Source organism: Chiloscyllium plagiosum, chromosome 19 (genome assembly GCF_004010195.1).
Source record: "Chiloscyllium plagiosum isolate BGI_BamShark_2017 chromosome 19, ASM401019v2, whole genome shotgun sequence".
Classification (NCBI taxonomy): Eukaryota; Metazoa; Chordata; class Chondrichthyes; order Orectolobiformes; family Hemiscylliidae; genus Chiloscyllium; species Chiloscyllium plagiosum.
Window position 1 is genome coordinate 37,648,721 of NC_057728.1, and position 13,052 is coordinate 37,661,772.

Sequence of the window (13,052 nt, forward strand, 5' to 3'; positions counted from 1 at the left end):
CATTACAGTCTCCTTGAGACACACAAACAAATATTAACCTTGACAAATTACTCATGTCCTAGTTTGAATACCTCCCTTTTTGATTCAGGGGCTTTGGTACATGAAGATACACCCAGTTTACCAGGACAGTTGGAAAGACAGAGCTAAAAATGTGATGGGAGACAAAAATTATTACATCTTGGGAAACTTTGAATTCTGGGAAAGGTTGTAATACAAAATAGAAGTTATTGATGTAAGAATAAATATTTAATTGAAGAAGGTGAAGTTTTTGTGAGTGAAACATTAGTCCAATGATAAAAGGACACAACCTGAAACATTAACACTGTTTCCCTCTCAACAAATGTTGCCAAACCTCTTGTGTATTTCCAGCGTTTATCACAGAGAATTATGTATTCCTTGCCATTAGGTATAGAGATAGGAAAGGAACAAGGACAGCCACATAGGAGACATAATTTCAACCAAAGGAAATTGTTTCCTCATGATTGGTGATGGTCAGAGCGATTTAAAAATAAGTTTTAAAAATATACATATAGCTACCTCTTCTATTCTTTTGTTGGGAAGTATCTTCTGCCTGAGCACTATATGTGGAAGTTTCATCAAGGTTAGCAGGTTGATTTGGTGCAACTCTGGAGTTTGGTGAACATATTTCAACAGGCCATGTCTCTTCTTCTGAGGATCTGTCCTGCACAAGTTTAAAGATTGAATAACAGTAATTTGAATCCTATTGCATACGAACCACATCTAATATTTCATAAATTGAAGTTACAGATTACAGCAAACAGTAAACTTAGTCATCACAATTTCAAACCTGTAGTCTTAAAAAGGTTTCAGGAAATATACATTCAGATTCTGGAAAAAAGTACACTTGTTTATTTTGTAATTTGACTGCATCAAAAAGTTGTTATATATTTAACCATTCAGCCCTGACCTCTGTACTGCCTATCACTCACTGTGCTACACACGGTCATCTCCCTCAATCAATTCCTTTCTTTCATTCCAGGAGAAAAAAAACTCAACAGGGCAGAGAGAGACAAGACTGCTGATAGACTGCCTGACGTTTATGGAGGTGAGGAACCTGACCCTGATCACTCCAAGTAGCCATTAGACCCTACCCAAGCCTCGACTGATATTGGTGATTTCCCTACTTACTGCACCGGACTCCCTAACTGAAAGCCGTCTTCTGTTGATTTGACTGAAGACCTGTTGACAACGGTGCCTAGCACAGACACAAAGCCAGAAAGTTTAATGGCAAGACAAAATAGAAGTACTGCCTGGTAGTTTTGTGTGGGTTAGGGAAAGTGGAAAGAAAGGCCAGACAGAACAAGGCAGAGATGCTGTGAGCATCTAGATAGGCTCAAGGTGAGTGAACCCTAAAAGAGCATGCAAGCAGCCTTGACACGTAGCCTCACCCAATCATGAGCTGGGTGTCTGTCCCACTGTACAAAGTATCCTTGCAGCAGCTTTAATTGTTAGTTGCTGGTGAGCTGTGAAACACAGCTTTCAAGTTCATAAGTGTCTTACAAGTAGATCAGAATGATGACATGAAAACTCTGAATGGCAGACAGGCAATGGATGTCAGTGCCCAGTAGTGCTGGTGCCCTGGACTATGCCTTGAGATGTTTGTGCCAGGTTTGCAAGATGGAGGTGCAAGCCGTAGGGTAGAGTTGCCAGATAACCCCTTTGATATTTGTGTCAGGAATTCTCTGCATCCAGTTTCCTTACAGCTGGTGATAGAATAGAAAGCTGTATATTAATGAAGCAAGGTGTGCAGGTAATTAGGTCAACATTGAGCAATAATCCCTCTTAATAGATATCTCACACTGTTTTGTGAGAATCTGGTCTCTGTATCCAATACTTAGTTGGAAAATCTGCCCATGACAGAGAACAGCCTCATTGAAGTTCACATGGTATTCTCCCAAATTTCATGTCACAGTCTACAATTGCTCAGTCCTATAAGGTTTTGACCTTTAACTTCAATGACTGACCAAGCTATAATGTCAGTTTTACAGCAAGATAACAAGTGGTGAACCTACTGCATTCTCTCTTTCACTACAGAGGTAGTTGTCAATATCACAGCATCACTTTAAATCAGCTAATGATTTTTTAAAATTCTGGGCTTGTTCCAAACGATAACGCAGATTATTTCTATTCTAATTCTAAAATAAATCTGAGTGATGTAAAGGTTTTCTAAATGAAGAATATTCCCTTTAGTGTCGCAAGTTACTCGAGAAAAGTGCCCCTGATTTTATGAATATTTTATAATAGACATCGCAACAGGTTATTTAGTGTGTAATTATTAAATAACAAATTTCCATAAAGAAACAGCTGGAGCTGGAGAGAAAAATAAAACTTGAGCAGCTTTATGATTTTCCAATTCGAGTGTGTGTGTGTGTGTGTATATAGAATATTTAAAGCCACTTGTGTTTGCAAATGGTAAGCCGCATTAAATGTTGATGCATCCTTTATATTTCAGCTCTATTACAAAGATTTAGATTAGTGGCGAGATCTTGTTATTTCAATGCTAGGAGCCAGAGAACTTTATTCAATGCACTGCAGTTTGAAATTTGATTAGATTAGATTATTTACAGTGTGGAAACAGGCCCTTCGGCCCAACAAGTCCACAACGACCCGCCGAAGCGCAACCCACCCAGACCCGCTCCCCTACATTTACCCTTTCACCTAACACTACGGACAATTTAGCATGTCAATTCACCTAACCTGCACATTTTTTGGACTGTGGGAGGAAACCGGAGCACCCAGAGGAAACCCATGCAGACTCGGGGAGAATGTGCAAACTCCACACAGTCAGTCAGTCACCTGAGGCGGGAATTGAACCCGGATCTCTGGCGCGGTGAGGCAGCAGTGCTAACCACTGTGCCACCGTGCCGCCCACAGTTCTTGAATGATTTAGCTGGCAGCACTATTGTGATTTACTGAAACATTTGCTAATTAATATCTTCAAACATGTTGATTTTCAGTACCTTTATCTATGACACCACTACACAAAATGTACAATTCAGTTTAACATTTCATCTAGTCCCAGTGCCTTGTCAACCTTAAGTGCCAATAGTTCATCTAAGCCTTCTTCCTTATTAATTTTGAACCCTTCAAGTGACAGAGTTTCTTCCTACGTCAGGAAAAAGGGGCGCATCCTCCTCTTTTGAGAAGAATATGTATTCATTTAACAACTCAGCTGTGCTCCATGTGTAAATTCCCTTTTTGGTTCCTAATTGGCCCCTATTTGGCCCTACTCCTTTCAGCATTCTTTTCTTATATACATAGACTTTGGGATTCCCTTTTATTTAGCTGCGAGCCTTTTCTCATCCCCTTTGCTTTCTCACCTCCCCTCTAAATCTTTTGGTTTAATATTCCTGGTATCCTAATTTGCTTATTTTAAAAAACTGATCTCTGCAGGGAAATTCTGCTATTTCCTTTCCCAGAATCCACATCTTTCTCAGTAGTACTGTTAATTTGGAGACCACCAGCACTTTCAGCAATGTTTTCACCTTCTAATAAACAATTTTTCATGTTTATTTTCTCATTATTTTCTCTATGCTGTTCAATTACATTGGAAAAAGTACCTTTCAGTTTCACATTATTGTATTCTTAGTTTGAATTAAGTTAGCTGTGTCCTACTTAACTGACTTTGGCACATAAGCTGTAAACAATCCTCTGGACCATTGTCATCCTCCACATGATTATTTTCTTCAACTAAAATAGATTCTGGATCATGCTTTTCTCTTTGTATTATCCAAGCTATTGATTACTTTGCATTTCAGTTGAGTTTTTGGCAGTAATTGCCAGCAATTTCTCCAAAATAATTTTCATTGCACCACTTAAGAAACAGTTCAAACCATTACAAATAGAATATAATCTATATAAAATCTACCTGCTTGCAGCCTTTAAAAGGGGTAAAATTTGATTGAGTTTTTATAAATGAGCTGGATGAAGGCATAGCTGTTTGAGGTGAAGCAAGTAAAGGTGTCTTTGATTGTGGTGAAGGCTGTAGAGGTGAGCAGTTATCATTAATTTCTTCTTCATCACGACTATCTTCTTCTGACTCTTCCTCACTTTCTATATCTGATTCGACTGGATGCAAATTGTCTGTATTCCGGACTTTGCAGAAGTTAGTCTTTTCTACTGAAGGAAAACAGAGAAATCCTTTGTTTGTACATGCTGAAACAACATGTCATTAACTATATATGAAGCAAATCAATATTTAAACTTAATTTTGATCATTTTTTCAACAACTTACCATTATCTTTACTTTGTTGTGAAGTATTTAGCAACTTAGTCAAGCTAAGCTTCTGTGGTACCTGTAAAAATAGAAAACATTTTCTAAAAATAAAGAGTTAAACATTTAAGGTGCAAAACATGTCTACATAGCATCTAAAGAGAAGGTGCATTTTGGTAGCAATTGGTAAAGGGTATCAGCAAAGGAAGAACACTGAATAATGAACAACAGGACAGTGAATGGACTCCAAGACTTTGGAGTTGAGGCTGTGTCGTAGGATTGGCACGGAAGAAGGTGGTCATCTATATACAAGGGACTGGGAGACCCTGAAAATGCTTCAGATAACAGTGGGAACAAACAATTATCACAGTCATTGCCAGAAATATAGTCAAGGTCCTGGATACGGTGCCTTTCGAAGGTAAAAGTTCACAAGGTTAATGAATGCAACTTCTAATGCTATAATCTATCAGAAACAACTAGCCATACAAACCGCTCAACTCACAAAGCCTCCTTCATTTAGCACTCCCCAGATATAAGACCTTTAGAAGGACACATGTAACAGATGCATTGAAAGGGTGTAGGTTTGCTTGCTGAGCTGTAGGTTTGATATCCATATGGATATCAAACCTACAGCTCAGCGAGCAAACCTACACCCTAAACCTCAACCTGAGCTACAAACCTTCACAAACCTTGCAAAAAGATGCATTGAAACATTACTACCTGCAAGTTCCCCTCCAAGGGGCACAGCATCTTGACTTGGTAAGGAAAAGCATCTGGGAATGCGATAAGTAGATCAAGGTGGGGTGAAAGTGATAGGTTGGAGAGGAGGGTGAAGCAGATAGGTGGGAAGGAAAATTGACAGGTAGGACTGTTCAAGAGGGCGGTGCTGCTTTGGGAGGTTGGGACTGGGATAAGGTGGGGGAAGGAAAATGGGGAAACTGGTGAAACCCACATTAATCCCATTTGGTTGAAGGGTCCCAAGATGGAAGATGAGGCATTCTTCCTCCAGGAGTCGGATGGTTAGAGTTTGGCAATGGATGAGGCCCAGGACCTGCATGTCCTTAGCAGAGTGAGGGGTGTTAAGGTGAGGGACAATTTATCAGCTTGAATACAGGATTGGTTAACCAACAGATAGCACAGAGATCGGATAAATAGGTCATTTTCTAGTTGGCAAGATGTAACTAATGGGGTATCTCAGGGTTCAGTCCTTGACCCCCAACTATTTACAATCTATATTAATGACTTGGATGCAGGGATAGAAAAAAAGTGTCATCTACAAATTTGGCAATAAGGTAGGTGGGAAAATAAGTTGCATTGAAAAAATGAGAAACTTACAAATGGACATGGAGGCATTAGGTGAATGGGCCAACCTTTGGCAGATGAAGTTTAACTTGGATAAGTGAGAGGTTATCCATTTTGGTTACAGGAATGGAAAGACAACTTATTATCTAAATAGACAGAAACTTCAGAGTGCTCTGATGCAGAGAGATCTAGGCATCCTTGTGCTTGAACCACAGAAAACTTTTATGTAGGCACTGTAAGTAATAAGGAAGGTAAATGGAATAAAGTATAAAAGTAGGAAAGTGTTGCCGCAACTATACAAGGCAACAGTCAAAAGGTACCTGCAGTAATGCATATAATTTTGTGTCCCTTGAGGAGGGATGCAGTTACACTGGAGCAATTCAGAGAAGGTTTATCAGATTGATTTCAGAGATGATGAGACCTCATTGAGATTTATAAGAAGTTAAAGGTGGTGGACATAGTAGATGCTCCTTCTTGTATGAGTGCTCATAGAGATAATGTGAAATTACTTCTCTCAAAGGGTCGTGAATCTGTGGAATTCACTAACCCAAAGCATGATGGAAGCTGGGACATTGAGTAAATTTAAGGAGCAGCTGGACAGATTTTTAATTTGTAATGGCTTATGGGGAACAGACAAGAAAATGGAGTTGAGGTCAAGATTAGATCAGCCATAGGATCATATTAAATAGCAGAGTAGCTTCAAGGGGCTGAATTGACTATACCTGTTCCTAGTTCTTGTGTTCACATGCAAATTTGTAGCATTATTCCATAACCATTGAGACCATTAGATCATAATGTCCAATTAATCTTAGTACTGGACAAGTCAAATCAGTGACAGGAACCTGGTTGAGTAGATCATAATTTTTAAAAATTTTAATCACTGAAGTGACCTTTGACTAAAATATAAGTGTGCAATTTGTAATTTATTAACAACAAGGGAGAAAAAACACCCTATTGCCATACAATGCAGATTCAAATATTCTTAAACACAGCAGAAATAAATCAAGCACTCTTTATAGAATGAGCAGAAAGAAGACCTTTGTATCAGAATCATAGAACATAGAACAGTACAGCGCAGAACAGGCCCTTCGGCCCTCAATGTTGCACCGAACTATGAACTAATCTAAGCCCATCACTCTGCACTATATATTATAATGTAGCTTACAAATGTTGAAACTTTATTGCTGGAACAGCACAGCAGGTCAGGCAGCATCTAGGGAACAGAAGATTCGACGTTTCGGGCACATGCCCTTCTTCAGGAATGAGCAGAGAGTGTTCAGCAGGAGAAGATAAAAGGTAGGGAGGAGGGACTTGGAGGAGGGGCGTTGGAAATGTGATAGGTGGAAAGAGGTCAAGGTGAAGGTGATAGGTCGGAGTAGGGTGGAGGCGGAGAGGTCAAGAAGACGACTGCAGGTCAGGAAGGCGGTGCCGGGCTGGAGGGATTCGGCTGAGAAAGGGCATGTGCCCGAAACGTCGAATCTTCTGTTCCCTAGATGCTGCCTGACCTGCTGTGCTGTTCCAGCAATAAAGTTTCAGCTTTGATCTCCAGCGTCTGCAGACCTCACTTTCTCCTCGAAGCTTACAAATGTTGTTGTACTAAGAACATCTAGTACTTATTTCTAGCAAGATCCCATTCATTTCATTTCCAAGGGACAGTGAGACTCATTTTTTAATACTTTTATAGGCTTTAAAATAATTAAAAATTCAACTCACTACTGACACTGTAGATAATTCTTTCTTGGTGAAACCACAGGTCGCATACATGGGATCTTGTTTATGGATGTATAATTTTCAAGACGTGACATATGAACATTTCCTGTATTTACGAATGGCTCTTTTACACTGGAGAACTACACGGGACAATTTGCATGCAAATCAACTTGAGAATGCACTCCAGAATGGAGTTTGTTTGCATAACAGGGATTGCCTGTATAGTGTGCAGTTCTTGTCTCCTCATTTGAGGAAGATGTCAATGTATTAAAGACAGTCCAGAGAAAGTATACTATATTGATGTCTAAAATTTCCCTATAAAGGAGAGGTTGGCAAAATGGGCTTGTTGGAATTTAAAAGAGAGTGAGAGAGGTGAATGGCCTTGACAGGGTGGGCTTGGAAAGGATGTTTCTACTGTGGACAAGTCCTGAATTAGGAGGCACTGTTTTGAAATTAGGGGTCAGCCTTTTAGGGCAGAGAGGAGGAGATTTTTTTTTCCCCTCAGAGGGTTGAGGTTTTGGATTGCTCTGCCTCAGAAGTCAGTGTAGGCAGAGTCATTAAATATTTTAAACTAGAGATATTTAGATTCTTGTTAGACAAGGAAATCAAACTATATTAGGGATAGATGGGGTTATGGAAATCCAAATACAAACTGATCAGCCATTGACACACTAATTTGCAGAGTAGGCTCAAGGATCCAAACTTTTGCTCCTATTTCATATATTTGCATGTTCACTACTTCACAATGTTGCAAGAGTCACAAACACAGCTCAGAGCTTGTATATATTGCTACTTATGATATTATGATCCAGATACATCATCCAGATTGCCAACATTCATTAATATGCTTTTTCTCACATAGAGAATAAAATGTTGCCCAATGTCAGTGATTAGGTGGGTATGCCCTAACCTCATGATCTGAAGAAACCACTAACTGTTATTAGGACAGCTACTACTGAGTCTGTGGCTAATTCCACCGTACGACTATAGAGATATCAGTACCCTCACACAAAGTTACTTTGAATACCCTCATTCCCAATCTCTTCTGATTTAAAAGCTGCAGATGCCTTAACTATTGTCTGAACTATTAATGCTGTTGAGAGAGTTTTAAACAATCTTTCTAGCTAATTTTAAACTAATTTGGGAGGGGTATGGGAACTAAGAGAGAATATTAGAAAAGAATACTGATGTTAATAAAAGCTTGGAGAGACAGTAAGCTAGCATAGAGAATAATAAGTTAATAATGAAGTCAAAATGAAGGGAAAAGCAATGAAATGCATTCCTTACATGTATGCGAATACATGTAGTGTAATAAATCAGATTTGGAAATTATATGTTGCAGATTGCTATGGTGTTGTGGCAACAACAATCTCAAGGAAAGGCAAGTCTGGGTATTAAATACTCCTGGGTATAGGTGGCTCAGAAAAGATAGGAAAGGGAGAAAAGCATTGTTTAAGGAAAGTGTTGCAGTGCAAGAGAAAGAGGATGTTTCAGAGATTCAAGGACAGAATCAATTTGACTAGAGCTAAGGAACAAAAAGGATGCAATTACATTGCTTGGTCTAGTCAAGGGAACATCAATTGGTGGGACAAATGTAGAGGAATCAATTTGTAGGAAAATTAAAGGGAAATGCCAACATGATAGAGTAGTTATAATGGGGGCTTTAATGACTCAAATATAAGTGGGATAGCAGATGTATAATGGACAGCAAGAAGCAAATTTTCCTAGCTGGCGCTCAGGTGAATTGCCTACAGTAGGTTTTTTTTTCCTTTATTCTGTTACAGGATGAGAGTATTGCTGGCTAGGCAGCATTTATTGCCCATCCCTAATTGCTCAGAGGGCAGTTGTGAGTTAACCACATTGCTGTGGTTCTGGAGTCACATGTAGGCCAGACCAGGTAAGGATGGCTGACTTCCTTCCCTAAAGGATGTTAGTGAACCAGTTGGATTTTTCCAACAACTGGCAACAATTTTATAATAGTCATTAGATTCTTAATTCCAGACGTTTTATTGAATGCAAATTCCTCCATCTGCCATGGTGAGTTTCGAACCAGGTCCCTAAAATATTATCTGGATCTCTGGATTACCAGTTTAATGACAATACCACTAGGCCATCGCCTCCCCAATTGAGTATGCACGCAGTCCAACAGGAAGGGCAAGGTCTAGGATCTTGGTGGAGAATGACCATGGTTAATCTACAGTAAGAAAAATCAACTGAGTGGGAGCAGACTTCAAGGGACAAGAATGGGGTTGGGCAGGATCCACTGGAGCAAAAGGATGTTGGCAAAAGCCGTGACTGGCAACAGGCCAATTTCAAACAGGAGAGAGAGCCACAAAGTCACATAGCATAGAACAGACTCTTCAGTCCAACTAGGCAAAAGTAAGGACTGCAGATGCTGAAAATCAGAGTCTAGATTAGGGCTGAAGAGGGCTTTTGCCTGAAACGTCGATTTTCCTGTTCCTCGGATGCACCTGCTGTGCTTTTCCAGCACCCCTCTAATCTAGACTGTTCGGTCCAACTAGTCAAAAATGACCATATACCAGAACTAAACTAATCCCACCTGCCTGCGTTTGGCCTATATCCCTCCAAATCTTTGCTTTCATGTATATATCTAAATGTCTTTTAAAACATTGTAACTGTGCCTGCCTTCACTATTTTCTCTGGCAGTTCATTCCATATTCTAATCACTCTGAAAAAGTTGTCCCTTGCGTCCTTTTTAAATCTTTTTCCTCTCACCATGAAAATACACTCCCTAGTTTTGAACTCCCCCATCTTAGGGAAAAGAACTTTGATATTCACCTGTCATGATTTTATAAACCTCTATAAAGTCATCCCTCAACCTTGTACACTCCAATGAAAAAAGTCCCAGACTATCCAGCCTCTTCTTATAATTCTTCCATTCCCAGTAACAACCTGGTAAAGCTTTTCTGAACCCTCTCCAGTTTAGAACAGGTGTAGGCCATCTGGCCCTTGAAGCTCAGTCCGCCATTCAATAAGGTCGTGGCTGATCTTTTCATGGCCTCAGCTCCACTTAACCACCCTCTTACCGTAACCCTTAACTCTTTTACTGTTCAAAAAATCTTAGCTTTAAAAACATTCAAAGAGGGCGACTGTGTGGAGCTTGCATATTCTCCGTGCCTTTGTGGGTTTCCTCTGGGTGCTCTGGTTTCCTCCCAAGTCCAAAGATGTGCAGGTTAGGTGAATTGGCCATGCTAAATTGCCCATAGTGTTCAGAGATATGTAGGTTAGGTGCATTAATCACGGGAAATGCAGAGCAATAGGGTAGAGGAGTAGGGCTGGGTGGGATACTCTTCGTTGGGTTGGTGTGGACTTGTTGGGCCAAATGGCCTGTTTCCACATTGTGGGGATTCTATGTCATTCAAAGTCTAAGTCATATTAATTGGTTAGGAAATTCCACAGATTCACAATGCTTTGGGTGAAGAAATTCCTTCTCAATTCAGTCCTAAACGTGGACCCCCTAACTTTGAGGCTACGTCCTTTTGTTCTAGTTTCACCTGCCAGTAGAAATAACCTCCATGCTTCTATCTTATCTATTCCCTTTGTAATCTTATAGGTTTCTAAAAGATCCCCCCCCATTCTAAAGAGACTCTACTCTCTCTCATTGCTCTTTTGCTCTTAATGTGCTTCTGGAATCTCTTCAGATTATCCTTAGCCTTATCTAACAAGTGCCCCTCTGGGCCTTCCTTATTTCCCTTTTAAGAATGCGTACACTCTTTATACTCTTCAAATTATTCATTTGATCCCTGTTGTCTACATCTAATAAGATGACTTTATTCTTTACTCATCCATTATTCCTTAATCTTACCAGCCTTACTTTTCACTCTAACAGGAACAATGTTTCTGAATGCTTGTTATCATATTTTTGAAAGCCTCCCACTTATCAGTCATCCCTTTACCTGTGAATAGTCGACTCCAATCAACTTTTGAAAATTCTTGTCTCATACCATAGCTCACTCCAATTAAGAACTCGAATTTTTTTTGAAGGTCTATCCTTTTCCAATACCGTTTCAAAACTAGTCACAAAGTGTTCCCCGTACTAATACTTTTGTCACACCTTGCCTTAACTCCCAAGAGAAGGCCCAGTTTTGCTTCTTCCCTAATAGGAAGATTTGCATATTTATAAAGAAAACGTTCTTGAGCACGTAATAAAATCCTCATCATCCCAACCTTTAACACAATGGCAGTCCTAGTCATAGTTAGGAAAATCAAAATCCCTTACTATTACAACCCTATTACACTTACATTTATCTGCAATCTCTCTACAAATTTGCTCTTCATTTTCCCTCTGACTATTGGGGGGCCCCATAGTACATTCCCATCAAAGCAATCATCCTTTGCGTATTTCTAATTTCAAACCATATATTTTCACCAAATAGTCTCTAAGAAATATTCTCAGAGATAATTTGAGTACAGTCAACACAAATTCCCAAAAAATGAAAATTGCAGGACAAACAGATGTCCCTGAACAAGAAAGGAGATAGAAATTAAGATATATATCAATGCGCTTATGAAAGCTATCGTGTAAAAACTACAACAGGGAACCAAAAGGAATAGTGAAGGTTCAGAGGGATGGTAAAAAAAACAAACTTTTAAAGAAGCAAAGAGAAGTTATGAGGAAAGACTGCATCCAACAGAGAGGAATCCTAAACTCTTTTGTAGCAGTATTTCGCAAAAAGTGGTGTTGGGCTATGAAAGTCATCTAATGTTGAAACTCTGCACCTAAACTAAGTATTTTTTTAAAAAAGGCACGGAGATAAGAATTAGGATACTAACTGTTGATACATACGTATGTGCTACTCAGTTGCCAATAAGGATGATGCTTCACACAGAGGGATGGTTCGGACAGTGACATTCCAGAGAAAGCTAGAGTTTCCAAAAAAGTGTAATGTCCTAATGATGCCATTAGTCATCATGGTCATCGAACTAGCACACACTGTAGCTTTTCCAGGTAACATATACTTTTTTTTCGCTTTTCCAATGTAATTTCTATGTAATGCCCTAGCTTTGTGAATATGCCTTATTTGCTCGTCAGCTAGAACGAATGTTTAATGTATTAAAAAGATATGAATGTATCTCTTGTAAGCTTTCCCCATATACATACCAATACAATCAAAAGTTTTTCCAATCAAGGAGCACACTGTATGGTCCATGCGAACAACTTGCAAACAACAATTGGCTGTTGTGTTGTCTGATTGCATAAAACTGGTCAATTTTATTAAAGCAAATACAATGAACAGCTGAAAATCCAAAGAACAGTGCGCAGAGATGGATGCTGAACACACAAACCTTTTGCTACAGAGTTGAAGTGGGGTGGTTGTTGTTTGGCAAGGTATTATTTTGAATCTTTAAAATAAAAGAAGAAATTCTATGATTCTTGATTTGAAAGAAATCTAAGATAACAGTTACTCGATAATACAGGTGGTCTTCAAAATTGGGATACATGGCAGTCATACTTGGGCTTCTAAGTGAACAGGATTTGCAGATGCAAGGTCCATTGACTTCATCCTTGTTTCTTGCAGCCAAAATAGAAACTTTCAAAAATAAACTGGATGCTTAGAATAAAAAAAGGATTGATGAAGGAATATTTGATTTGTTTTAATGCTTTGTAGACATACAAGAGAACATGGAATATGACAATCATTGTATTGCTAAACTCATTTCAGAACAACCAGATAAGCTCAAGGACAAATTTAATGAATATTTTCCATCTGAAGACAATCCGCAGATCAGATTTTTGCAAATAACAGATTCGTTCATTCACTCTGGCAGTGAAACAATTAAGCTG

The 13,052-nt window shown here is 39.2% G+C and overlaps 1 protein-coding gene across 1 annotated transcript in view; it reads right to left on the bottom strand.

The window, feature by feature from the left end:
• Positions 1-13,052, bottom strand: part of si:ch211-272n13.3 (ankyrin repeat domain-containing protein 26) — a 154,829-nt gene that overhangs the window by 102,001 nt on the left and 39,776 nt on the right. The window contains exons 10-12 of the mRNA XM_043708882.1: positions 4,256-4,316; positions 3,890-4,140; positions 538-682 (exon numbers count right to left, since the gene is read on the bottom strand). Of these exons, the coding sequence (XP_043564817.1) occupies positions 538-682; positions 3,890-4,140; positions 4,256-4,316 (457 nt within the window). The remainder of the gene's footprint in view (positions 1-537; positions 683-3,889; positions 4,141-4,255; positions 4,317-13,052) is intronic.